The sequence below is a fragment of the Anguilla rostrata genome, chromosome 4 (assembly GCF_018555375.3).
Source record: "Anguilla rostrata isolate EN2019 chromosome 4, ASM1855537v3, whole genome shotgun sequence".
NCBI classification, from domain to species: domain Eukaryota; kingdom Metazoa; phylum Chordata; class Actinopteri; order Anguilliformes; family Anguillidae; genus Anguilla; species Anguilla rostrata.
Window position 1 is genome coordinate 11,163,197 of NC_057936.1, and position 24,488 is coordinate 11,187,684.

Sequence of the window (24,488 nt, forward strand, 5' to 3'; positions counted from 1 at the left end):
GAAAATGGAGGTCTTCCTCTGGTCAGACTAGGAGACAAGAGCAGACCTCTCGTGTCATGGACTATTATTTATTTCAAGTTCAGGTTCAATCCATCACTATGTTGCCACCCCGAACTGTCCCAGTGCTAACGCCACATCTTTAAGCTTATTACCGCGTCCCACCTTCTCCGTCCGATGATTGACGTTTCATAAGAGGTACGACGAGGCGGGGCTAAATTCTCTCTTTCTCCAATCATGTCTCGCGGGCGGAGTTTAGGCGTCATACTCTTGCTGTGTGTCAGTTGCCAGTCCTGAGCTAAACAAAAGCAGTAGGAAGAAACAAGGCAAATAATCTGTTCAGAGGGTGTCAGAAATCTTCCCCAGACGCATTCCAATCTCTGAGGGAAAAAGTTTGCATTCATTGGAGGCCACGGTCACCGTTATTACGCAGGATTAGCATTCAGATCTAAAGTTGAACCTGCTTTTCTTTTCTTGCAGAGCCGGAGTGGCTAAGGGGCAGCATTTCAGATCATATTTCAGATTTCTCTCAGACAAGCTGGGAAGGCGCGAGAGAGGGCTTGTTTCTTTTTTCCTTTCCGTCTCTATTCCCGAAGAGCACAGAGAACCAACGAGGGAGGGAGGGAGGGAGAGCGAATGAGACAGTGAAACGGATAGAGCTCCAAAGGAATTTTCAAGGATTTCCCTGTAGCCCGAAGGAAGCGTTTTTGAAGCGGAGGTGAGGGAAAAGAAGGCTGAGATGGACGAGCAGCCCCGGTTGATGCACTCTCACGCTGGAGTAGGGATGGCTGGACACCCCGGCCTGGCTCAACATATGCAGGATGGCACAGGAGGAGCGGACGGAGATGGAAGAAAACAGGACATAGGAGACATTTTACAGCAAATAATGACCATAACAGACCAAAGTCTGGACGAGGCACAGGCCAGGTAAGGTGTCAGAACGATGCTCGCAGTCTTGCTACAGTGTAGCTATCACAAATGTTTTGATAGTTACCTATCGATCTCGTGGGGGTGGGTGGGTGATGGATAATTAGATAACTTAGCTCTCTGAGATGACATTTTAGCTAGCGAGGTAATGATGGACCTAAATAATTAGCTGTGACTGTCTAACTAGCCTGCTTGCAAGCTAAGATCCCGCGTGCCAAACGCCCCCTAAACTGCAGTAAGGCACCGAGAAAACAGTTTTTGTCACCAATTCATGGAACTTTTCTAAATATAAAAAGATACTTGCTTTGAAATAATATTTGTTGTGCCCCACATTTCTTGCTGACTAGTTTTAATGCGAATGCATGCATGTTTATTAAAGCTGAACTGTTTATTTAGCTGGCAAGAAGTAAACATACTTGAGCGGCGCATTACACACTAAAGTGGTATGGATGCAGTATATGACGTTTAATTTATGCATCTGAAAAATTTTCTATCGTTATAGTAATCAAGCTCAGTTGTAATTCAGTATGGATTTGGCGTGAAAGCATGCGTTGTTTAATTGCACTCGAGTAGGCATCTAACTGGCAAGATAACAATACAAAATTTGGTGCCTCAAAGTTGACAGCAAGTTGATTTCAGCAGGTGAAGCTTTAAAGTTTGTTAAGAAAAATAAACCATGAAGCGGGGCTCAACGCGGTCTGTAGGTTACATCAAAAAGTAACCTGTAAAAACGTGCATGAAAGGGGATTTTTTTGTGATTTCCGTTCCCGCATGTTTATAGCCAGCCTATAACACCAGAAAAAAAATCATGTTCGTGATACAATATTTTATGCAACAGCAGCAGTAACGTTGCCTAAGAAATAGACCTAACAGACCAGTGCTGTGCGGGATGTTCAGACGTGTCGTTGCACGTGCGTTATAATACTTACTGAAAACACGGTCAAAATGTAGACTGTCCCAAATAAATCAAATGAGAATGTAAATTAAAATAACATGAGTTAACATTTTCAAAACGCAAGCGAAAAAAACCTTGAGTGAACTTATTCAGTTATTGTTGCTGTATATACATTTTGCGTCAATACTGCGCATAAAAGATGCACATTAACAGGTCATCAATTGAACATATTCACAAATTCAGATGTTATTCATGTTCTTTTACACAATAAATCTATAAAAAATGTATGATATAGTTGCTAGTACTGCATATGTTGCTGTCAAACTACCATTCACAATGTGAGAAAAGCGCTTTACTGGGCCCGCAAATCGTAGGGAAACAAATGCTGCGCGCGTATGCCATCGCTAAAACAAAAAATAATAGTGTTGTTTCATAATATTTATGTATTGTTACCTAATCACGGTGTAAACGTATGTACCGAACCAAATTGGAAATTATGTTAAAATGCTCGGTCTACTGCTAAATGAATAATATCTTAATTCTATCGATATGTTTTTATTATAGAACATAAGGCAAAGAGTCACGGATTTTATATTTTGACTTCAATTTCAAATCTAGATTGATTATTTTTTATAATACTCTTTTGTAATTGAATATAAAAAAATAGTATCTTGCTCATGGACATTTATTTTTAATGACTGTTACGTTAATAGTAGTTTAGGCCTACGTGAAATAATGTTAGGCATTTTAAAATGTAATACAGAAACAAAGTTATCTGTTTGAGCAAATCGGATTTATGATATAGCATGTAAAATAACAAATATTGTATAGTGCCTACCGTGAAGACGCCTGCTGAAAAAAATGACTTTTATCAATGAGATGATTTGCAGTTAATATTTTCTTTTCCTGCGTGTGTTAAAATGGACTTCCTTGTTTTATTCTAGGAAACACGCACTGAATTGCCATAGAATGAAACCTGCTCTCTTCAACGTCTTGTGTGAAATTAAAGAAAAAACAGGTAAAGAAAAACGCTTTTACCTATTGTACTTCTAATAGCGAAATGTGAATTCTTTATTTGAGGATGCAAACGTTATAGAAATCTTCGACTTCAGGTGCCACGTCTTGACACTTAAGTTGCTCGCAATACATCCACATTAGATACGAATGTGGAATACCAATTGTTTTTTCATACATTTTTTCAGCGATAACAGTTTGAGGACATGTTTATTTTAATGTTTTTTGATATATTTTATTTGTACACTAGTTCCTGTATGGAACAATGCTGCTTAATGTTGTGAGTGTTAAGTAATAACTGCAAACTTAAGGTGAGAACAATTAAATCTCCTTTGTGATTAAATGAAAATTAAATGCCATTAACGGTTAAACGTGAACATGCAAAAGCGCTTTGCGGATCTAATATACTGTAAGCACAAAGATGAGGATGACTGATATTGACTAAAACATCAGAGAGAAATGTCATCATTTATTAGAGGGGGATAGTGGTTTGAAATTGACACTGCAGTAATGGGATTTCAGCACCTCTACGCAGAGATCAGAATGCATTACCGTGTCCATTTTGGGTTTTTCATATCTTGAGGGCTTGAGACCTAGAAGGAAAAAAATGTTAAGTTTTAAAAAATATATAAAATATTAAAATGCCATAATAAAAAATTGCAATTGCAACACTTAAAAACGACGCCATATGCTCACTATCTGTGGAGTAGGAGTGCTAATGCCTGTTGTTTTGCCCTTTTTATCTTGTGGTGAGAGGTCATGTTTACTGAGTGATCAGGCCTTGCATTGAAGTGGTGCGTTGTGGCTGTTCGGTATTTTTCAAGGATTTGCTGTCCTTCCTTTTTCTTGACGTGGTGGTTCAGTGGGATTTTGCGTCTATGCTGTATGGACACCTGAAGTTTGACTATCTGGAAAGCACAAAATTCACCTTAGAATTTTTCCGTTCAACTTTGACTCTATCTCCACTCTGCACATTGGCTCAAGAAAGAGCTCGAAATGTCTGTTTTTTCCTCTTTCGTCTTGAGCTGTGCATCCCTTCATTTGTTCAGTTTTAAAAATAAACAGAAGGAACCTTGTACCTAACTCAAAGTTGCGATCAATTGCCAAGCGAAATGCAAACTGTACGACTTCAATCTGAGGATGAGGAAATGTGTAGGCCTAAATTACAATGTGCGACATAATGTCATTTATTGTGCATGCGGGTTGTCAAAACTGCGTGGTCTGTCTCATTTGCATGTGTTGCATCCCTCAATTTGTGTGTTATGAGTGTCTGTGTGGCTGGTGTAATGACACAGGCTTACTGACATTATGAAGAAGGCATAAGTCATATTTCTAAACCATTTTATGATGACATTTTTGAAATTGGCACGGATGAAAGTCACCGCTACTGGGAGCGAGACAGTTTATTTTTCTCCTTTCATCTTTTCGAGACTTGAGGAAAGGCTCCCCTAAATGTAAATTTTTAAGACACCGAGACATTGCATTTGATCCAGATACGTTTTCGTTTTATTTCAGCTATTATCACATGAGTGAAACGTGAAGTGAGTCAAGGTGAAGAAATTGTGCCTTCCTAATTAAGCTTTAAGTTTAATTTACTGAGATTCCATTGCGGTTAACCCTGGAACAGAGCCTACCACTTATTTTTCTGTGATGTGGTGGTGTTAGTTTGATGTTTATTGAAGGCCCCCTCCCATAACCTACAGTGGATCAAGCATGTCTCAAGAGAGCAGGGGACCTTTTGGCCTGTGGTTTTCTCTTCTTTTTTGTTGTTTAACTTGGGTTGTTTTTTTTTTTTTTGGAGGAGTGAAAGACTTATGCATGGTGTTTGACTCCTTGGCGTTTGCCTGGGTTCATCCAAAGTTCGTATCCAGATGAGGAACAAAGTGACTCGGGCCTTTTCCTGGCTTTCCTCTCTCCTTCTGTTGGAAACCAGGAACCGAGTTAACAGACCACTTTAAGAATGAGGCTTCCTGTTTTTTTTTTTTTTTAATGAGCACGGGGTTATGCGTTTCATCCATTTAAAAAAAAAAAAAAAACTTGTCTATAGGTAAAAAATCAAGACATGCTTACCTTAGAAATTCCTTTTTAAATTCAGAGTTTGAAAGATTTTTCAGTCTAGCACATGACTTATAGTATTCTGAGGAGGGAGAGCTATTGGCCTGGGCTGTACAGGCCTACTTGGAGAAGGCCTTCCATTGGGTTGTCCCTGCTCTGGGCCACGAGATAAAAACACTGCAGGGAATCCCTGTGACATATAAGATGAGAACCCCTGTCAAGGTTTTGTTTTACGAGACAACTATATGCCTGCCATTTTTGAATGGGATGACATTCATTTTCTAAAGCTGTACCATTGTCGTATTGTCCCTTAGTAGGTTGCCACAGTTGTACCATCAAAGCCAATGTTTTCATTTTTCTGAGTCACTTTTCTCATCTAACTGGGATATAAATCTGCTAAACCTGAGCTGAAGCATTTTTAGCGTGTTATTGTCAAATGTGATCCTATATATTTTTACATTTGGGGAAAAAATAAATGCATTGCAGGGCTCTGCAGTGCTCCCATTTTAGGAGAATTTGCTCATGAAAATTGGTGTGTGCTAACTGGAAAAATAGTTTAGGAGCACATCTACTAATTGGGGTGCATTTGTGTGCTCCTAAATTTGTCTACTTAGGAGCATGTATGCTTTTTGGAAAAATTCTAGTGTAGAGCCCTGGATTGTGTTGACCCTCTCTATTCGATGAAGGTGAAGTCTACAGCAGTCTCTAAGTAGCAGTGCATCATACGAAGAGGGTTGAAATGAGACACGTTACTGAGAGACTTTTCAAAAAATTTCATGTCAAAATGGAACTGTGAGCCGCTGAAGCCTGGAAAAATCCCTTTTGTTGAGTAAACAATGACTTGACTTTCTAGGCTGACTGCCAAAAGTGTTTTTTAAAATTTATTTATTTATTTTTTTAAAGTAAAGGCAAGTTTCCTTTAAAAGGGGGCAGTGTCCTTATTTTCCTTGGCCTCTGTTCACTGTGGTTGAAAACTGCCAAGTGCTGGGTAGTCTGTGCGTACTTTAGTGAGAGAGAGGCTTTCTTAGAGCCTCTGCTTTTTTTTTTTACAGGGCCATTCAGCCTGTTGTAACGGACTGGCGAACATCGCCGAGATTAGAATCGGTAATGTGTGTACATCGTGCCAGCAGTGCTAAGCCGCGTGCCACTCCGAAATCTCCATGCTGCGTTTTGAAACATCAAATATGGATGAAAACGGCAGCGTTTGACACTTTATTGTTCAGGGGATTGTAAATGTACAGTTTGGGCTGAAACCTACCCTGAATGTGAAAAGCGTCGTGGATCTGAAAGATGAGCATGAAATGTAATTCTGAGCTTTGCATTCTGTCTTAACGAGTGCAAATTGTTTTCCTATTTTTAAATGTATATAGAAAATGTCTTGTAAGAATTGCCCATGAAGTGAGTGTGTGTGTGTGTGTGTGTGTGTGTGTGTGTGTCTGTGTGTGTGCGTCTGTGTGTATGTTTGCATGTGTTTTTGTTTTTCTATTTACATTTACAGTTTTGTTTACATTTACATTTAGTTTAGTAAATACACTTGCAAATTGTAGCTTAGTACAAACTATTTAATAGCCTAATCATTATGACAGAGAAAAGATCTGTTAGAATTATTTGTTTGAGGTCAAACATATTTTTTTTTAGATCTACCAGCTAAAATCTATGTTGTAATAAAAGGTTTGAGTAAAGATGAGGCTGAATCTTTCTCTTCTATTTGATGTGGTGTCTGGTCAATGTTTTGTACAAATTTTTGTCTTCTGATGACCTCGGGTTTAATTTTCAGTACATTTCTAAATAGCAGTGCACAGCTGTTATTTATACAAATGTGTCTATATTCTTTGAGCTTCCCCTTTTCCATGACTTTCAAACTCAAAATAACCGACAGTTCAATATTTTCAGTTGTTATTATTATTGTATGGGTGTATCTAATCAGCCTAACCCAATTAGGCTACGCGTCAGCTTCAACTCTCGCAGGGATGGTTCTTTGAATTCATAGTTCCTTCAATAGTGGCAAGTTTTCCAGGTCTCAAGGCAGCAAAGTATCCCCACGCCATCACACTCCCGCCACCGTCTATGAATGTTAGTATAAGGTTCTTGCTGTGAAATTCTATATTTGCCTTATGCCAGGCCTAATGGGACCTGTGTCAGCCAAAAAGTTCCACTTTTGACTCCTCTGTCCAGAATATTATCCCAAAAGGCTTGGGGAACAACCAGGTGATTTTTATCAAATGTGAGATGAGCATTGATATTTCTCTTGGTTTCCAGTGTGTGCCTTGCTACTCTCCCATGAATTCCATTTCTGCCCTGTCTCTTTTTTATTATGGAGTCATGAACACTGAACTTAGCTGAGGCTAGAGAAGCCTACAGTTCTTTGGATGTTCTTCTGGGATCTTTTGTAACTTCCAGGATGAGTTGCCACTGGGCACTTGCAGCAATTTTGGCAGGCTGGCCACTCCTGGGAAAATTCACTGCTGTTCCAAGTGTTCTCCATTTGGAAATAATGGCTCTCACTGTGGAGTCCTAGAGCCTTAGAAGTGGCTTTGTAACCCTTTACAGACTGATACTGTATATTTCAACAAGCTTTTTTCTTGTCTCTTTTGGAATTTCCTTTGGCATACTGTCATTGTCGTAACTCTGTGGTGACTACTTCACTGTGATGGTAAGGTTCAATATGAGTGATGTTTAGATTCAACAGGGCTGGCTGCAATCAAGCCTGGCTGTGTTCAATCAGCGGAATCTAATTATCAATTAAATTTTGTTAATTGGTTGATTGAGTAACCAAGGGAGCATTGGTGGTATGAGTGTTTGATAATTTTTTCATTAAATAAATGAAATAATAATGAAACAGTTTGTTGTATGTTTGCTCAGTTTTCGTTTGTCTAATATTACATTTTGTCTAAAGGTCTGAAACCATTCGGTGTGACAGTAATATGCAGTAATAGAGGGAATCAGAAAATACTTTTTCACGACACTAAAATAACAGGAGGACTTTATACTTATATTTAGAGTAGGCTTTAGGCTATATTTAACAGAGTAGCTTCCCACCTTCACTTTCTGTAGTCATATGACAATGGACATTGAATAATAGGCCTAGATTCTTGTTACATTTATGTACTTGTTATTTGTATTAATTCAATCTGATATTCTCTCTCTCTCCCTACATATATACTGTATTTATAAAGCTTGTACATTGTACATTGGTTAATTTTATTTAATACTGTTCAGTTTCTATTTCAGTGGACCTCAGTTGCATATATTTGTGTGGAATATGGATGATAACACCAGCATGCCCTGCAAAATGTGTTAATAATGATAATAATAATAATAATAATAATATGATTTTGAGGAATCCTGTAGTTGAGGTATCCTGTAGGCTTTTGCTTCCCTTTTTATAAGGAGCACGTGATAACCCACTGCATTAATATTGCAGCCTTCCTACCGCAGGTAGACAGCGCTGGTATTATTTTCCGCAGCGGGAGTGAAAATGGGCCTAAAAAAAAAAGAAAAAAAAATCCCTGTGACATTTACCGTTCTGCGCGCCGTGCGAAACGGGTGCAGAGCCGCCGCGGCGTGCGGTCGAGGCTTTTCCCCGTTTTCTAAAGGCTGAGCCTGTCCCTCCAGTTTTTACATTGTTGCGGACGCATCCCCTGTGTATAGCAAAGGAGTCGCCCGCCAACCGCGTTTGTCAGAAGGGATGCGGCCCAGCGCTGCTTGCGCCGCGCGCATTCACTGCGTCGTCGTAACGGCCCCTGAAAAGCCATGAATCCGCCATTGTCTGCCACCCCTGCGTGACCCCTGACTTTATTTCCTGTTAAACGCAGAGAATGCGGTTTACTAGAAAATGGAAACTATGAAAAAGCTGTTTGATTTACATCAAAAAAGTTATATAAATGTAAAACTATAAATACATTCATAACCTGGAAATATTATTGTATGACATTACCTGAATTATTTATGTTTTAAAAGCCTGATCATGCTCTTAATTACAATTTGTTATATAATGAGTCTTAAGTGGACACATGTATCGGATTAGTCATTTGTGGGCTAATTGTAATTTTTAAAAACAATAATTTTACCCTTTTTTTCCAAAGGAAAAATGTTTTGATTTTTTGGTATATTTGTTTCATTTATATAAATGTTCTTCTCTTCCTGTTCTTCATGCAAATAACTTTTTTAGTACGATGGTCACTAGAAGGGTATGTTCTATCACTAACAGAAAGAAAAGTAAAATGAACATGTTTTTATATCGGCCAGCTCTGCTCCGTATAAAATTTTTAAATCGTGCTGGGAGCTTGTGGATCTTCCCACTCAGGGCTCTACAGTCCTCCATTTTTGCTCCTGAAAATTGATGTGTGCTAACTGGAAAAAATAATTTGTGAGTACATTTACAAATTGGCATGCATTAGCGAGCTCCTAAATTTTTAAACTTCGGAGCACACATGCACTTTGGGAAACACGTTTGCGTGGGGCCCCGCCACCTCGAGATTCTTCGCGTTAGCGCATTAGCTTCAGGCGACAAAATCGAACGTCGGGTGTCTGCCGGGTGGAGAGAGTCACGGGCGAGGGGCCGGTTCGCCCCGCGACGTATCGATATCCTCGACGCGTCGCTCGTCCGCCGCGACGCGCCGGCGGCCGGCGCGGCTGTCGGGGACGAGGCGGCGATGCGCCCTGTGGTCTCCGCTGCTGCTGTGCTTCACCCCGCCGGGGGGGAGCAGCTGACTGGGTCTGCCGACGCGTTGCCAAGTCTGAGCGGGCCTGAACTCGTGACCCCCAGTGTGTATTTTTACTGAAGCATGCTGAGCTATATGAAGTAGAATACCGCACTGTATAAACAAGCACAACGGCGTATGCCACTCGCAGGAAAGGAGGAGGAGGAGGAGGAGGGACCTCTGTGCAAGGCCGGGGGTTTCTTTTTTTTCTCCGAAACGCTGCTTTTCCTCTTTTTTTTAAAGCGCCCCTCGCTTTCGTTCCGTTCGGTTTTCTCTCTTCCAGGGGAAAGGGAATGCCGAGACGTCTCGAGAGTTCAGGTTATTGACGAGGCGCGCGCGCGTACGTGTGCGTAGGTGTGTCTTTAGAAGTGTGTGTATTCCTGTTTGTGTGGGGATGAATTTGAATGTGTGTGTGTGCACGTGTGTGTGTGTGTGTGTGTGTGTGTGTGTGTGTGCATTCATAGTGCTGTGAGTTGTGTTTGCGCATTTATGTGTACATGCCTTTAAGTGTAAGCATAGGAGTATGAGTTACTCTTATGTGTGTGCATGAGCATGTCTGAGTAGAACCATTTTGGACAGAGAGGTTGGCACGTACAGGTTGGCTGGGTAGGTAAGGGAAGCCAGACATCAACTTAAGCATTTCTGGGTGTCAGGTTTCAGGCCTGCACTTTCTCCCCTGGAGCCTCTAGAAAGACTGGATCTCATCCACAGCCTGTAGAAACTTTCCTTGACTTTTAGGAGCCTAAAATATTAAATAGGATTTTTGGAAATACTGTTTCATGGAGGATAGGTTTGGATAGTTACAGTTTCAGACCTAAATTACATTAAATGTATTTATGTTGTTAATATGGACCATATAGGGTTGTCACATTTATTAGTTAGCCTTCATGTAGACTGTTATTTAAACGGAGTCACAAAAATATAGCTATTATGAAAAATAAGTCTTTGCTTTTTGTCAGATTTCTTCACTTGTCACAACTGTGCAATTGCTTTTGGGACAGTTATTTTTTCTTGATCGGTAATTGTGTGTTATATTTTAAGATATATATTTAAAAGAGCCTGTTAGGCACCGGAAATGTATGACGTCAATTAGTGTAGCTTTTGGTTTTCCTTATTCTGAATGGAGTGATTTTTTTCATACCAAAAATAAGTTTGTTTGTGAACAATGGTATGGCCTCTTCCCTCCCCTCCATGAAAAGGCTGTGTCTTCATGGCTGCACCCACATCCATGTTATGTAACGTCTCAGACACCGACAGTACACTTCCAAAAATACACTCAGACAATGAGCCTCAGCAAGATCGAACCTGGCAAGCTCAAGCACATGTATTTTTAAATTTGCTTGTTCTGCTGTCCTCTTATTGCTCTGTTGTTTCCCTTTGGTTTAATCCTTGTGTAATTGTACATGCAGTTTTTGGTAGATAGTAAGGCTCAGTTCAGCTGCTGTTGTCTCAGTCAGTTGGCCCTGTCGGAACATAGTCCACACCATTCGGCATGCTTCAGTTTGGTTAACCAGTATCCTAATTCTGATAGGGTATGATCTTTAAGGCTTGATCAACTGTCTGAAGACCCTCCCACCTATACGCGTAGTGATTTAGTGTGTTACTGCAGGATTCGTCAGAACTGGATAAGCGGAAGTGAACGGCAATCAATAAATATTTCTGTGTGTGAATATCTGTGTATGTTTTGTTGCTGAGCTTTTTTTAATAAACATAATCATTTGCGATGGGACTGACAAACATTAAGTGAGATGGAAGGTCATTTTAAGGTAGGGGCTTCTGACAATTTTACAATGACATCATTGAAAAGGAATGAAGTAGCCCATTACTCATGGGAATTGTCAAGTTTCATGACGCACAGAAACTTGTTCCTTCTCTGGCACGGTTTTACATGCTTTGCACCCCAGCGGACGATTCTCTTGGTTTTTAAAATATACAGTGGCATTCCATCGTAGCCAGTGCTCATGTTATGCCCCCCCCATTCTGACTTTGTGGAACTTTTTCCCTTCTGTGTGACTGCCCCAGCTTTATGAAATTTTTGTCATTTCCCTTGTTGACCTCTAACCAGAATGGTAGGAGTCCCATCAGTAGCCTTGCAGGCCAGTGCTACCCAGCCCTGTTCCTGAAATGAAAACCTACAGGACCCGTTAAATTCAGGAACAGGGCTGGGCGGCCCTCTTGTTAACCATCCCCTGACCCCTCTCCAAAATCATCTGGGCTGAGAGGTTCCAGTACATGAAATATAAAAGTATAATATTTACCCATAAAGTGGATATTTACTATAATGAGACAGTCTGACAGACCTAATTGTAGAAATTATGATATTTGAACTGTATATACTGGCAATATTAATGACTGCATGCATGGAACCATATTTCTTACTTACAAAATTCCATACAAAATTAGGAAAGGGTTGGGGAGACTGTGATTCTGTCTGTAGGGTGGCCAACTTTCAGGCTGTTTGCAAATCCCGGGTGTTTGATTGCCCTCTCTGTAATGTTGTGCCATGTCTATCTGTAACTCTTTCTGCTTTCCATGTCTGGCTAATGTGAAAAAAAACATAGAGAGGGTGGACTGTCCATTCTTTCTATTAACAAAATAATCGAATTCGGAAAGGTCTGTTTTTGATTGGAACCCGCATCCCCCACACATCAGTGTAAATATGAATGTAGTGTTATGCAGTGCTGTATCAGGTCATCCTGATTCTAGATGAGGTGCGTAAGTGCATTTCATTTGTGAATCGTCTTTTTCTGTACCACAATGTTGAATTAATCTTGATTCTCGTCTTTGATTCAAACCATTCCTTAGGTAGAATTTATACAATAGTGGCTGTGAGCCAAACCTTTCACTTTTCTAATACCTGGCTCCTCTCGGATCCTGTTAACTTATCAATTTGACAGAGGTTTATATGGTTATCATAGCAGCCATTTTGAGAAATTAGAGATTTCGCATTGTTTGGTAAAGTTGTTGTACAATCTCACGGTTTTCTATTTGGGATAAGACTTAGCTGTGAGGGAAGGCTTCAGCAGCTGCATTATAGGGTTGGTGGTGCGGAGTATTTAAGTGAAAAGCTGTGTCTCTTACCTGTACGAAGACTCTGTTTCAACTTGAAGTGTACTTTTCACCTCTTTGTCATTATATAATTAGGCGTCAAGTTTGCAGTTGAAGAACCACCCCGAGAACAATGGCCTCTTTCATAAATCTGTACCTGTGGAGTTCATTTCTGTCTTCCAGCAAATCCCTTGAATGTGCCCTTGTTTATCGAAGAGTCGCATGACAGAATCAGCTTAACTTTTACCTAGAAAAAATCCAAGTCTATCCAAAGGCTAGTTATTACGCTCAATCTTACTCTGAATAGGTCTCCATTGTTCCATAAATTAGGCAATTTTAATGCCATTATTGTTTAATGCAAGTTAGCATGACCTTTTAATTTTTATGAAAGTATTTTCAGATATAATTCACTTTGTGCCAGTAAGCTTGTTTAGAAACCTATATTGTGAGATTTGGGATTGGACATTTGCTGAATGTTTGTTGCATTCCAGAGTTCGTGCCATTGTTTTTTGGAGGACAGGAGGGTTTTAAAGTGGCCAAACTGGCTATTGTTTGTTAAAGGGCAACAGAGTATAAGAGAGGGTTTTGAATTAGCAGAGTTTTAAAAACGGTACGATAATTATATGGAAGAAGGAAAGAAAACAAACATTGTCTTTTAGAGGAATGATATGTAAAGCAAGCGGCACTGTAACTATGAAAAAAATGAACAGGAGAATATTTAAGAAAAGATTTCTTATTTTTCATTTAAAGTTTTAATTTCTAATTTCAAAAAGATGCAAGGAGTCACTCATCAGGACGATGGTTTCACTTAACCGTAGGCTACATACTATACTTGGAAAAACAGTTTGGGGTATATTTTGTAGTTGACCAGAGCATATAGAAAAAAAGAATATTGTGCTTTGCATGCTATTGCTCACATTACTGTAAACCATCATTATCAATACAAATCATTTTGTATTGTGCAACATTTTTTCATTGACAAAAAAACTTGAAAGGGCTCAGCTATTAATACCAAGGCATACAAGCCCAAACACTGATTTTTGTTTATCAATTATCTAAACTGACTTTCAGCTTGCAAGTTGGGAGATACACTAGGCTATTTGTTCCATTTTATGAAAACTCACACTATTCCATAACGGGAAAAAAAACAATATTTTAGCCAACAGTTTTCCGAAAAGAAATGAAGAAAAATGCCCTTTGCCCCGCCAATGTAAACACAGGCATGACAAAATGCCTTTGAGAATGAGGACTTGTATAGGCTAGTGTATACATCTTACAAACATTATAAATTTTTACTGGTGTCAAACACAACGGTTCCTCAAGAGAGGCACTTGCATTGGGAGCTCAGCTTTTTTCTTTTTTTTTTTTAAACTATTCCTCAACAAAAGCCCAATTTTTTAGCCTGTGTTTAAACAGTGTTATGTTTCAGCCCTGGGGATGACCCATTTATAAATATGACTAGCAGCATGATGTAATGTTATTTTTGAAGAGTGGAAAGATGGTGTGTTACAAAGGTTGGCGTGATAATGCTGGAATGGACTGGAGATCTAATTTAGAGAACAGAATGCGTTGTCAAGAGTCATATCAATCCAATGAGATGTTTAGCACCTGTCCATTTCTGCTAGACAAAAGTCTTGACAGTATCCTATTACCTAGCAACTCTCTGTGGGCAAGGGGTTTTACTGTGGTGGGAATTTAGTAGAACCTGCAGATATACAGGTCAGCTTAAACTACTGAATCTATAATATTTTTTGTCGGGAAAATTTAACTGCATATAGCCAAAATGAGAAAGAACCAGGAGAAAATGACTTGACACTCACCCTTTGCTTGTATTCTTGGGTGCAAAGTAACATCGTAGAACTAGCACATATTTTTGTCACATAAAGGAGCTGCCATTTTTGTTTAAAGGCCTTCTTTGTCATTTCAGCGAGACTGTCTTTTAAAGCCAGAAAACACAGAATTCATTTAAAAAATAATGTAAACTAGCAGCCCGGAACAGTTTATTTTACATTGTATCAATACAGCTGATGTAAGTGTCCGCTCTAATAAAATACGCCGTGGTACAGGCCTACGTGCCCTTCCTGTTGATGTCTTTCCGAAGATCGGAGGCTGAATGGCAATGTTTCGCTCTGTCGTGCGAGTGGAGCTTCGCCTGTGTTTATCCGGGGTTCTACATGCTGATGCAGCAGCAATTGCGAAATATGCGGCAGCATCTACAGCTGTTCCCCCAATTGCGCTGCCTATTCAACTTCTGAGACGAGCTAAATTCCGTCGGTGAACTGACAGCGTCGGCAGTGTCAAAAACGTCACCGTCAGGGCTATGTTTTTCTTCAGGTTTGAAGAACCCCCCCCCCTTCCATTTTAAATCTTAATTATTAACCCATATATTGGCAGCCAGTCGGATATGCTTGAGTAGCCACGTAATGCATTTTGCTCACCGTTATTACCAGGCTTAAATTCTGAACTCAAGCACAATTAAGGCTCCTTATAAATTATGCAAATGATCACTGGCCTAATTGAGACGTGTTAATCATATTTTAAGAGCTTAATTAGGGGAATATAGCTGTGGCGTGATTTGGTAATTAACTGTGTCAACAAGTTTGGAGCGAAACGACCTGGCTGTGCCGTAGAGGAGTCCCCTTCCCGCGTTTACAACCTGCGTATGTTCGCGAAGGGGTCCGAGAACGAGCGGCGCACCTTTCCCATGACCTTGCTTTTAAGGCACGGTATACGACATAGAGAAAGGTATCTCTCTCTCTTTCTCCCCCCCCTCTCTCTCTCTCTCTCTCTCTCTCTCTCTGTCTTCCTCCTCTCTCTCTCTGCTTCCCTCTCTTTCTCTCCCACCTCTTTCACTCTCTCTTCCTCCACTCTCTCTCCTCTTTCTCTTTCTCGCTCTCTTCCTCCTTTCTCTCTGTCTCTTCCTCTCTCTTTTTCTCTCTGTCTCTGTCTCTCTCTTTCTCTCTCTCTCTCCCTCTCGTTCTCTCTCTTTTTCTTTCTCTCTCTCATGTGCAAACAACTCTGGCTGCGGGCCTGTATTAAATTAGCTTTAATGGGCGTGCGAACGTGTGAATGGAGGGCTCGGCGTTTCCTGTTTTGTAATTGTAATCACCTCGATGACAGCACGAGGAAGACGGCGTCTAATAATAAGCGCGGTGGCTCGCAAACGCCACCGGCCCGCGGTACGAATGCCCGCTCGTTCATATCCGCGTGCGCGCGGGGGGAATTGATTTTACAAATAAAGGAGGAAAGGGTGGCGAAAGAAAAATCCTTCTTTAATTGCCATGTGAAGTACAGCAGTTCAAGATAAGGTGTTTTTTTTTTTTTTAACCTCCGCACAGCTGTGGCACTGTTCAAATATGCCAAGGTACACGATTTCTCTTGAAAAGGTAATGAAAGATCGGTGGTGGTGTCTTATTGTAGCAGTGTGAAAACAGTGTCTGCTGAGTTCAGACTAGAGAGAGAGGAGAGAGAGAGCACACACATACTCGCATCCAGTCATCCGATATGACTCGTTTGCAAATATATCTTTGCTTTTATTACTGTCACAACAAGACCTTTTTTTAGGTCTCGCCGCAATTATAAAGCACTGGTCTGTTATCGTGTAATGATAGAATATATTTTTTCTTCTTGCGATTTAAAATGGCTTCTGTTGTTAGTTGTTTGACAGATCACATTTGAGGTGGTTGCACTTTAATGGTCCACCACTTAGTGTACAAGAAATTGCTTAGGACTGAAATTTGCCTGCAAACACGGAGAGGTTTTATCAGCTGCAGGCTCTGTGTTGGTGTTTGAGTCACTGGTAGCGATCCCCGCCCAGACTGAACACACAGCTGCAGCTTACAACTGCAAGAGCGTAAGACAGTGACGGAGCGAGTATTTATTTTTCTATTGTTTTTTTATTTTTATTTTTTATTTTTTTTTCGGCTTTTGGTTTATGGCCTTGTAGCTGTGTGTGATAATTCCTGTTGATCCATGCAGGCTGCGGAATCTCAGATAACCTCCCAACAGACACACACACACACACACACAAACACACACACACATTCTCTGCCCCCCCCTTCCCCCACCCCCCCTTGCTCCTAATCTAAACATTTCATAAATGTATTAAAATCCACAAATGTGTCGCGTCCGTTAGAGTTAGCAGCCAGCGCCGCTCTGAAATGGTGGTTGCCATACCAACACCCCGGGAGTTCATCTTCCTTAATTCGAGGGCTGGAGTCGTGGTCCCCCCATCCCCCCCCCCTCCCCAGGCCCGGCGCCGGATGCAGGCTGCAGCAGCGCGGCGTAGCGGCCACGCCGGCCGAAAAAAAGGGGCCCGGCCCCCGGTGCGGCCCGGCGCCGGAGCTGCGAGGGGGCCTTTCACAACTTAGCAGAAATGACACAAATTAATATACACTACTTAAACCAGACCAAGATTAATGGCTCTCTTTCGCGGCAGCTTAGTCCAACTGTCACTCGCCGGGTGCTCGTTGGACAAAATCAACACTAATCAACATTTATTCCTCTTTTGCCCTGGGCTCAGAGGAGTGCTGGCGGGACTGCATCGTCCCCCCCCCCACCCCACCCCACACACACACACACACACTCACACACGCTCACACACCACACACGCTCGCACGCGCACGCCCGCCCCACCCCCCCCGTCCGTCTCGCTACGCTTTTCACCTCTCATCCAGCACCGCCATACATCAACCCCCGGCGAGCCGTGCCACTCCTCGTAGAAAAACGAGCTTCTTTCCATCAGGGCGCATTAGATCCCTGATAGATTTTCGCTTTTAATTTGCATTTGATATTTTACACTGTAAAGTAAGTGTTCCCTCCCATCACCATGCAGCTTGTGTGCGCATGTATACCCCCACCGCACTTCCCCCCTCTTATTCTGAGGCCTACAGTATTCTCTTATCTCTGTCCTCAGCCTCCCATTGCATTAGCCGTATCAGTGTGCATTATGTTGGCAGGCGCACACATACATTATGTACATACGTAAGTAGATTCCCCTCAAAGCGGCCTCATTCGCTCCTTTTTTATATTGCTGGGAGACTGAAAATCCCCATGTGTTTACAGGGGCTTGCGCAGCATTAAGGGGAAAACAATGCGAGCGGTTTGCAGAATACCTGGGGCCTGCTGGCACCCCCGGATTAGCGTCTGTCGTCCGTCCGCCTTTTCACCGGCTCCCGATCCTCGTGCCTCCGTTTAAACCCCGTTTATTTTTGAAATTAGCGCGGAAAAAGGAGCGCAGATTCCCAGATTTCAGCAGGTACCGAATTCAATTACGTGCTATTCACAGCTAGCCGCTGCTAGCGCCCCAGCAGAATCTATGTGGCCGATTACAGCAATTATGTATTTGACCACGTAATTTTGAGTCTCTGGGAGATGTTTGGCTGAATGTGGCGCACTAGTGAAAATGAGGTTTAATTTGATAATTATAATGTTATTAATTTGTGTTGCCATAAAATAATATCAGCATCGAGCCTGTGTATGAGAGCTTCTAGGATCCAAAAGGAAAATGGCTGTTTTAAAAAAAATTATTTTGTTAGCAAAGATTTTAAAATTCCAGCACTGTTGAGGTGAGGGGGGATGTTGTAAGTTGGGGGGGGGGGTGTCAATAACAGAAAGCAATGCATCGCAATGAGGTGTGTTTCACCGTGCCGTATGCTAATTTATGTTAATGAATGTCAGCGCTACAGATTTTTTTTATTCTCCGCTGGGGTGAGTAACAAAGGGCCATCGCGGTTTCCCCCGCGTCCCGACGCCAGGACCGGCAGCGACGGGACGCGAGGTGAGGGCGATAAATTTAGGTTCCGTCCTCCGCCGCGGGATGTTCTGTCGTCCCCCTGGCCGCCCCCCCCCCTCGCTCATGCAGGGCCTCCTCTTCTGGAAATGACACCAAATATCACGTGCCCCCACCCACCCTCAACCCCCTGCTCGTTCAGTACTGCCTGCCTCTGCAAATTCTTCATAATTACACATGCTAATGTCTAGTAGTGATGAACTGCTGTTTCTCATTACATCCTCTCGCTTCCCTATTGTGTCTGGGAGGAGAGAGGGAAAAAAAGGAACCGTGCCTCGTCCGGGATAATGTACCTCCGTGGAGAAAAGAGAAGATTCCCTGGATCATTGTCCTCACAGAAAGAATGCTAAAAATAAGGATCGCAAACGAGCTCATCTGGCGGCTCTTTGAATGTCATCCGAGAAGAGGTGTTCTATTCTGTCAGTTGATTGAGGGATGACAGACACAGGTAGCTGTATTGGTCTGGCTCACCTCTCGACCCTGGGTGCCCAGAGAAAGGGGACAAGCTTGTCAGTGGCTGTCAGTGCTGGAAATGACATCCGCAGTGAATATGTACGTGTCACATTGATTAGACCCATTTCTTCCGCTCGCAACAAAACACGTGGCTTTCTCCCTGTGTCACCACCAGGCCGCAAAACCAAAATCTCTTTTGTTATCAGAAAGGTTTCCATTACATGTATTTTCACAAAAAACGTTTGAGCACTTTTGCCGGTATTTTGTGGATAAAAGTGTCCCCCTGACTATTTAAACCTCCAGACTGTGTCTGTGGTATTCCTTCTTCGTTTGTGGAAGCAGAAATCCATAATCAGATGTGAAATGCATGCGCATCCTGGCATGACAGTGGAATTACTGTTCACTGTTTTCTTGTCTTTGAGAGCCATCATTGTTGGTAATTTTTTTGTGTGTCCTTTTGGAAATGCATTGCTGCAGTAAGTGGTTAGATGCCCATGAGAGTGTTACTCTCTGTAACACTTTTATGAGCGTAAAAGAGAAGAAGGAGTATTTTGCAAAATGAAATTAGAAATTGACAATTTTCCGAGTGGAATAAATCGTAATTCTTTCTTGTTTCAGGAAAGGGCAAAAAAATTTGCCTGCACTTACTTCCTATTTTTTTTTGACAGCAGACTTCCTGTTTTTTTTTTTTTTTTTTTTTTTGACAGCCGAGTTAATTCCTGTCCTTACTGTAGACGGGGAACTCGCAGCGTTTCCCACCGGGCGGCGCGGCGCTCTGACCCGTACGGCGGGAGGCGGCTCTGCGTACGGCAGGGCGGAAGACGAGCGGCTTCGTTTCGCCCGTCCCGTTTCCTAGAATTCGTTTTTCGGGGGGCCCCGACGCACTCGGCCCGAAAAGTCTGAGATCACGCAAGGGCCTCGTCCGACTTAAGGAAAGACTTAAGGAAAGGGAAAGGTGCATCGGAGGCGGGGTTTTTTTTTTGATGATTGGCGCAGCGGCAGATTTGCTCTGAGACACTTTTCAGTGTAGTCATTAATCCCTGTGGTGCCATACTGTGTGTGTGTGTGTGTGTGTGTGTATGGGGGGGCTGTTTTACATAACTGAAGCAATCTCTAGCTGCGTTGTGGGGGGAATGGCAGTTCAGGTGGGCTCTCTGGATCTTTAAATAGAGCGCTCCAGCGCGGCGCGGGGAGCCGGTGTGAGCGCGCAGGCCTTCCACGGCGAAACCGGATAAATCCGCCGGGGGGGGGGAGGGAGCACGTCGCCGATTTGGATCGCTTCCCGGCGCCGACACGAGCGACATCGCAGGTAGCTCTTAGCGCAGCGGGGCGAAGTACAGGATCTCTTGCAGGGGTCAGCGCTTGGCACGCTCGCTTGGCAGCGCAGGCACATAAAAAGAGCGCAGGGGCGACGGCAGAGGGTAGAGCTGGAGCCACCCGTGACACCCAGAGGGGATTGTAATCGAGGCGAGAAAAAAAAAGGACAGAAGTGTTTTTGCGTCGAGAAGCGATTCTCTGCTGCTCTCAGATTCTAGTGCTGTTCAGTTGTATTTATTTGCTAGTTTTAGATTTTTGTGAATGAATAATTTTGCTGTAAATACTGTGAATATTAGACTGATAACAGATACATTAGCACATCTGTGATGCAAACACAATAGAAATTGAGGTTGTTCAGAATCCTGAAATATTGTTTTTAAAATGTAATTCTTAATATAAGGTCAAAAAAATGCCAGTTATAAAAATTTGAATCTTTCGTGTATTGAAATTGTTTTGTTCCCTGCCTCTTTTTTATTAATCAAACCCTTTTTTTCCCTCAATTTTTGACAGTGGCTTGTATTATTATTGTATTATTTTGTGTTGAGTGTCTTGGTCAGCCTCTAACTCTGAGGTTTGTGTTTTTGAGGTTCTTCTGTATGATTTGATATACAGGTTAAATACTATATAAATTACATGCAGTGAGAGCCTAGTGTACACTTTCTTGGCACAGGCCTTTTGCAACTATAAATAAGGACAAAGAGTATATTTATCTTTGTCATTTGGTTCCAAAATATAGGTTAATACGGAATTTGACCTTGAAAACATTGTGTGAATTTCCCTGGCTCACATTCTGGAGCATAAAAAAACCATTTTAACAATGGTTTGATTGAATATTTCATGGCTCCTCCCTCCCCGGTACCTTTGCATTGACAGCTTTAAGCCCTCTTCCCTTCTGTTTGCCAGATTGTCTTTGCCAGTGTTAGTTATGCATAGTTAACTCCTCCCGGTATTCTATAAATGACTGTCATTTCTTTTTCTTTCTTTTGCATAATCAGCGTTATATTCAGCTGTCTCCTCTCGCGCACCTTTGGCTCGCGGGCGATGCTTTCGGAATGCAGAGATTGGGAAGGGAGGGGTCGGGGGAACAGAAGGGGGTTGGGGGGGCGCGCGCTTAAATCACATCTGGACTCGGATCTGGAGCTCTGCGAGGGGGCGGTCCTTCAAGCTGTGACCCACTGCCCCGTGTATGTCAGGCTCCGCGCTCCATAGCAGAAGACTCAGCTGAGAGGCAAAGTGTCTGTTCAGAGGGCTCCATTTTGGCTCAGGCCTTCTTTCCGCGACGTTCTTAATCCGTCACAGTTCTCTAAGCGCTGGGGCTAATAGCTGGCAAAAGCGGAAAAGGAATTTTTCTAGATTGAGGAGCCCGACTAGATGCTACAGTCGAATGGGTTGGACTGGAGATGGATACGACATGCACACACAAGGCTGCAGAGGTAAATATGGGAACAGGAAAACGCATTTCCTCTCAGTCTGACAGGACTGCAGGCTCAGCGTCCACGACGACCACGTCTATGTTTTGGAAAGGCACGCGTACCCGAACGGCGCTTAATGGTCAAGCTAAAAATAAAATTCGTAGAGCCGCAGCGCAAATTGTAAAGCGTAGCCTTCTAATCTCATGGCCACAGACAAATCGGGCTTATCAGAGCCCATGAGTTAGGCCTATGTCTTTTTAAAGAACACTGAAAAAAAATCTTAATTAAAAATGCGTCAAGTGTACTATTAACCGCGATTGAAAACGTCACGGTTTCAAAAACCGCAAGAATTTTACAAGTTACGGTTTCTAGCCACAACATTCGATGTTCCATTTGACACTACCCTGTCAAAACTCCTCTTGCGAGTCACATTGTTTCTGTGTGCTGTGTGCCTGGCTGGGTAGCGGCTTGGTAGTGCCAAATATGGTGACTGTGTCGGTGTACCAAGAGGAGACCGTGAAAATGGCAGAAAATTTTAGATATCTAAAAATTGAACAGGGAGTTGCTGAAGAAGACGGATAGCCTATCCAATTTACAAAACATAACGACAAAAATGGCCATCAAAGGGTCCAACACGTCTAACATGCTTTAGCTTCTTAGCGATCACCATCCATCTTTGCATGCCCATGCATGGTAAAAAAAATGTAACTGGCTAACCTTAGCTAAGTTTAGGGCTGGCCCAAAACTGTTAAACTCACCATGGCAGAGCAGTCCTCTGTGCAAGCTTACGTTCCTTTTCATTCAAGCTGATTTTGCAGTGATGCGGTATCGCTAAAATGCACCTGCTTTTCCTCACCTTACGTAGCCTGTATGTTTTCTGTAGAAAGTCGGCTTTCATGCTTTATGTGCAGGACTGTAAGAACGACGTGGAAAAATACAATAAAACGTTTAATTGTTAAATTTTTTACGTCGGTAGTGTCACATAATAACTTACCGCGTAATAATCGTAAAACCGTGAAACCGCGATATTTCGTCCGACTGTAATCGTGCCGTCAATATCTCATACCGTTACATGCCTAGTCAGGTCATAGCTGCCTGACCGAATGATTCGGTCTTCTGTTTGTTATGGTGCTGTACTAATTGATCTGAGGGCAAAGGATGGGACGTTTTAATGAAAAGTTGTCAATGCGCTCGAATCCTCAAAATATTCAAACGCAAACCTCTCTTTTTTTTTGTTTACCAGTCACCGAGCAGACTGTTCTCTTGCCGAGGGCGCTCCCTCAGAAACCGCGTCGACGCGACGCTGGCGATAATTTCATATTCTAAAGAGGGGCGCGATAAAAAAGGAGGGTTAAGAGCTTCGAGGGTAGTTTAACCTTGATGAAACAGTTGTTTCAATGAGGTTGATTTTCTCCCATCCGTCTTCATCCATCACGGCGAGGCTGAAGTATGCAAATGAGGCCGACTGATAGGAGTACAGTGCGGTTAAATGGACCGTTTCCAATGTTCTGCGTACCGCACTGACAGGGCCATACTACTTACTCTCCAAATTTAGTGCATCTTCAATAATTCTCTCTCCCCCCCCCATCGCCCCAAGCCTCACCCCTCACGCCATATCAAAGATGTACGGCATAACGTCAAAAAATGTGGTGACTCATAAAATATTGATAGTAGGTAAAAAATTTTATTTTTTTATTTTTTTGCGCAGGAGCATTCTTGTCTTTTAACTGTGTCAGCACAAGCTGAAACGGTTATCTATGCCCGTTTGTACGGATTTTAATGCGGGTTTTACGATGTTATTTCCCCCCAATGCGTTTTTCACCTCTTCAGGATCAGTATCATTGTACACCATGGACACCTCTTTAAAAAAAAAAAAAAAAAGTTTTCGAGTATGCAGCGTTGGAGAATTTAATTTGACTCAGGATTCAGCGAAATTATTGCCGTCGCACTTTTGACTGCATAATTACACTTCTGGGGTAAACTTTTTTTTCAGTGTAATTGTGGTCATGTTTTTTTTAATAAAAAAAAAAATTACATACAGCTTTGTCGCTTTTTTTTTTTTTTGGGGGGGGGGGGGGGGGACTGTCTCTGCGTGCTCATCTTTGTTCGTTGTTATATCAGAGCATAGAACAAATTTAGTAGGGTGCGGGGTTTCCCCCATTTACCATGTCATATTTTCGTCCATGTTGTGAATATTGCCCCTAATGTTTTACTGTTAATTTAGCCGGTTGCTGTTTAAACGTGATTATGACATTTATTTCTTTATGGGCTAATGAAATATACAGTTTCAGGTGCAGCTTGCTTGCATAAAGGCCCTGTGATCATTGCTTTGCAGTTTTTGCTTTATGACTGATGTAATTGGACATGTCTTTTAAGCATGTAATGCAACGTTTCAGTATGCGTACATGATATGTATGTAAGATAAATTATTACGCCAATACAGTGAAGCAGTGAAGAACCAAGAACACGCTATTTGCATGTTTGGAGTTTGAACAGACTTGCCGTGTTTTTGTAAGACGGGCGGCTGTACTGAACGTGGCGCAAAATATTTGACTTCTGTGATTTATCTCCTGCTCGCTGAAGTGATTGATTTTACTTCTGCCGTTTTTATCCCCCAGTTCACAACTCATTTCATAGCACATCCTCCAGCGAGGGTGGGAACACAGTCCGTGTCTGTCTTTTTACTGGACAGCCACTGTAAAGATATAGCTGTCAATCACTCACTTCTCTCCCGGGGTCCCCTCTGAATATGGGCTGTGGGTGGGTCTGAGGGAGATTGATGGCTCCCGGAGCCTATTGGGCAGGGAGGCCCATCGATCTCTGTCTGGAGCCCCTCGCACAAGCCTGCAGCCCAAACCGCTGAGTGCCACTAAAAA

General features: G+C 42.2%; 1 protein-coding gene across 4 annotated transcripts in view; it reads left to right on the forward strand.

The window, feature by feature from the left end:
• The first annotated feature begins 253 nt into the window (after positions 1-253).
• pbx1b (pre-B-cell leukemia homeobox 1b) overlaps positions 254-24,488 on the forward strand; it is an 80,587-nt gene continuing 56,352 nt past the window's right edge. For 2 of the 4 annotated variants that reach the window (XM_064330607.1, XM_064330608.1), the window contains exons 1-2: positions 256-924; positions 2,764-2,837. In XM_064330607.1, the coding sequence (XP_064186677.1) occupies positions 737-924; positions 2,764-2,837 (262 nt within the window). In that variant the 5' untranslated portion in view covers positions 256-736. Of the gene's footprint in view, positions 925-2,763; positions 2,838-24,488 lie in introns of all 4 variants that reach the window. The other 2 variants (XM_064330605.1, XM_064330606.1) reach the window with 2 other exon arrangements.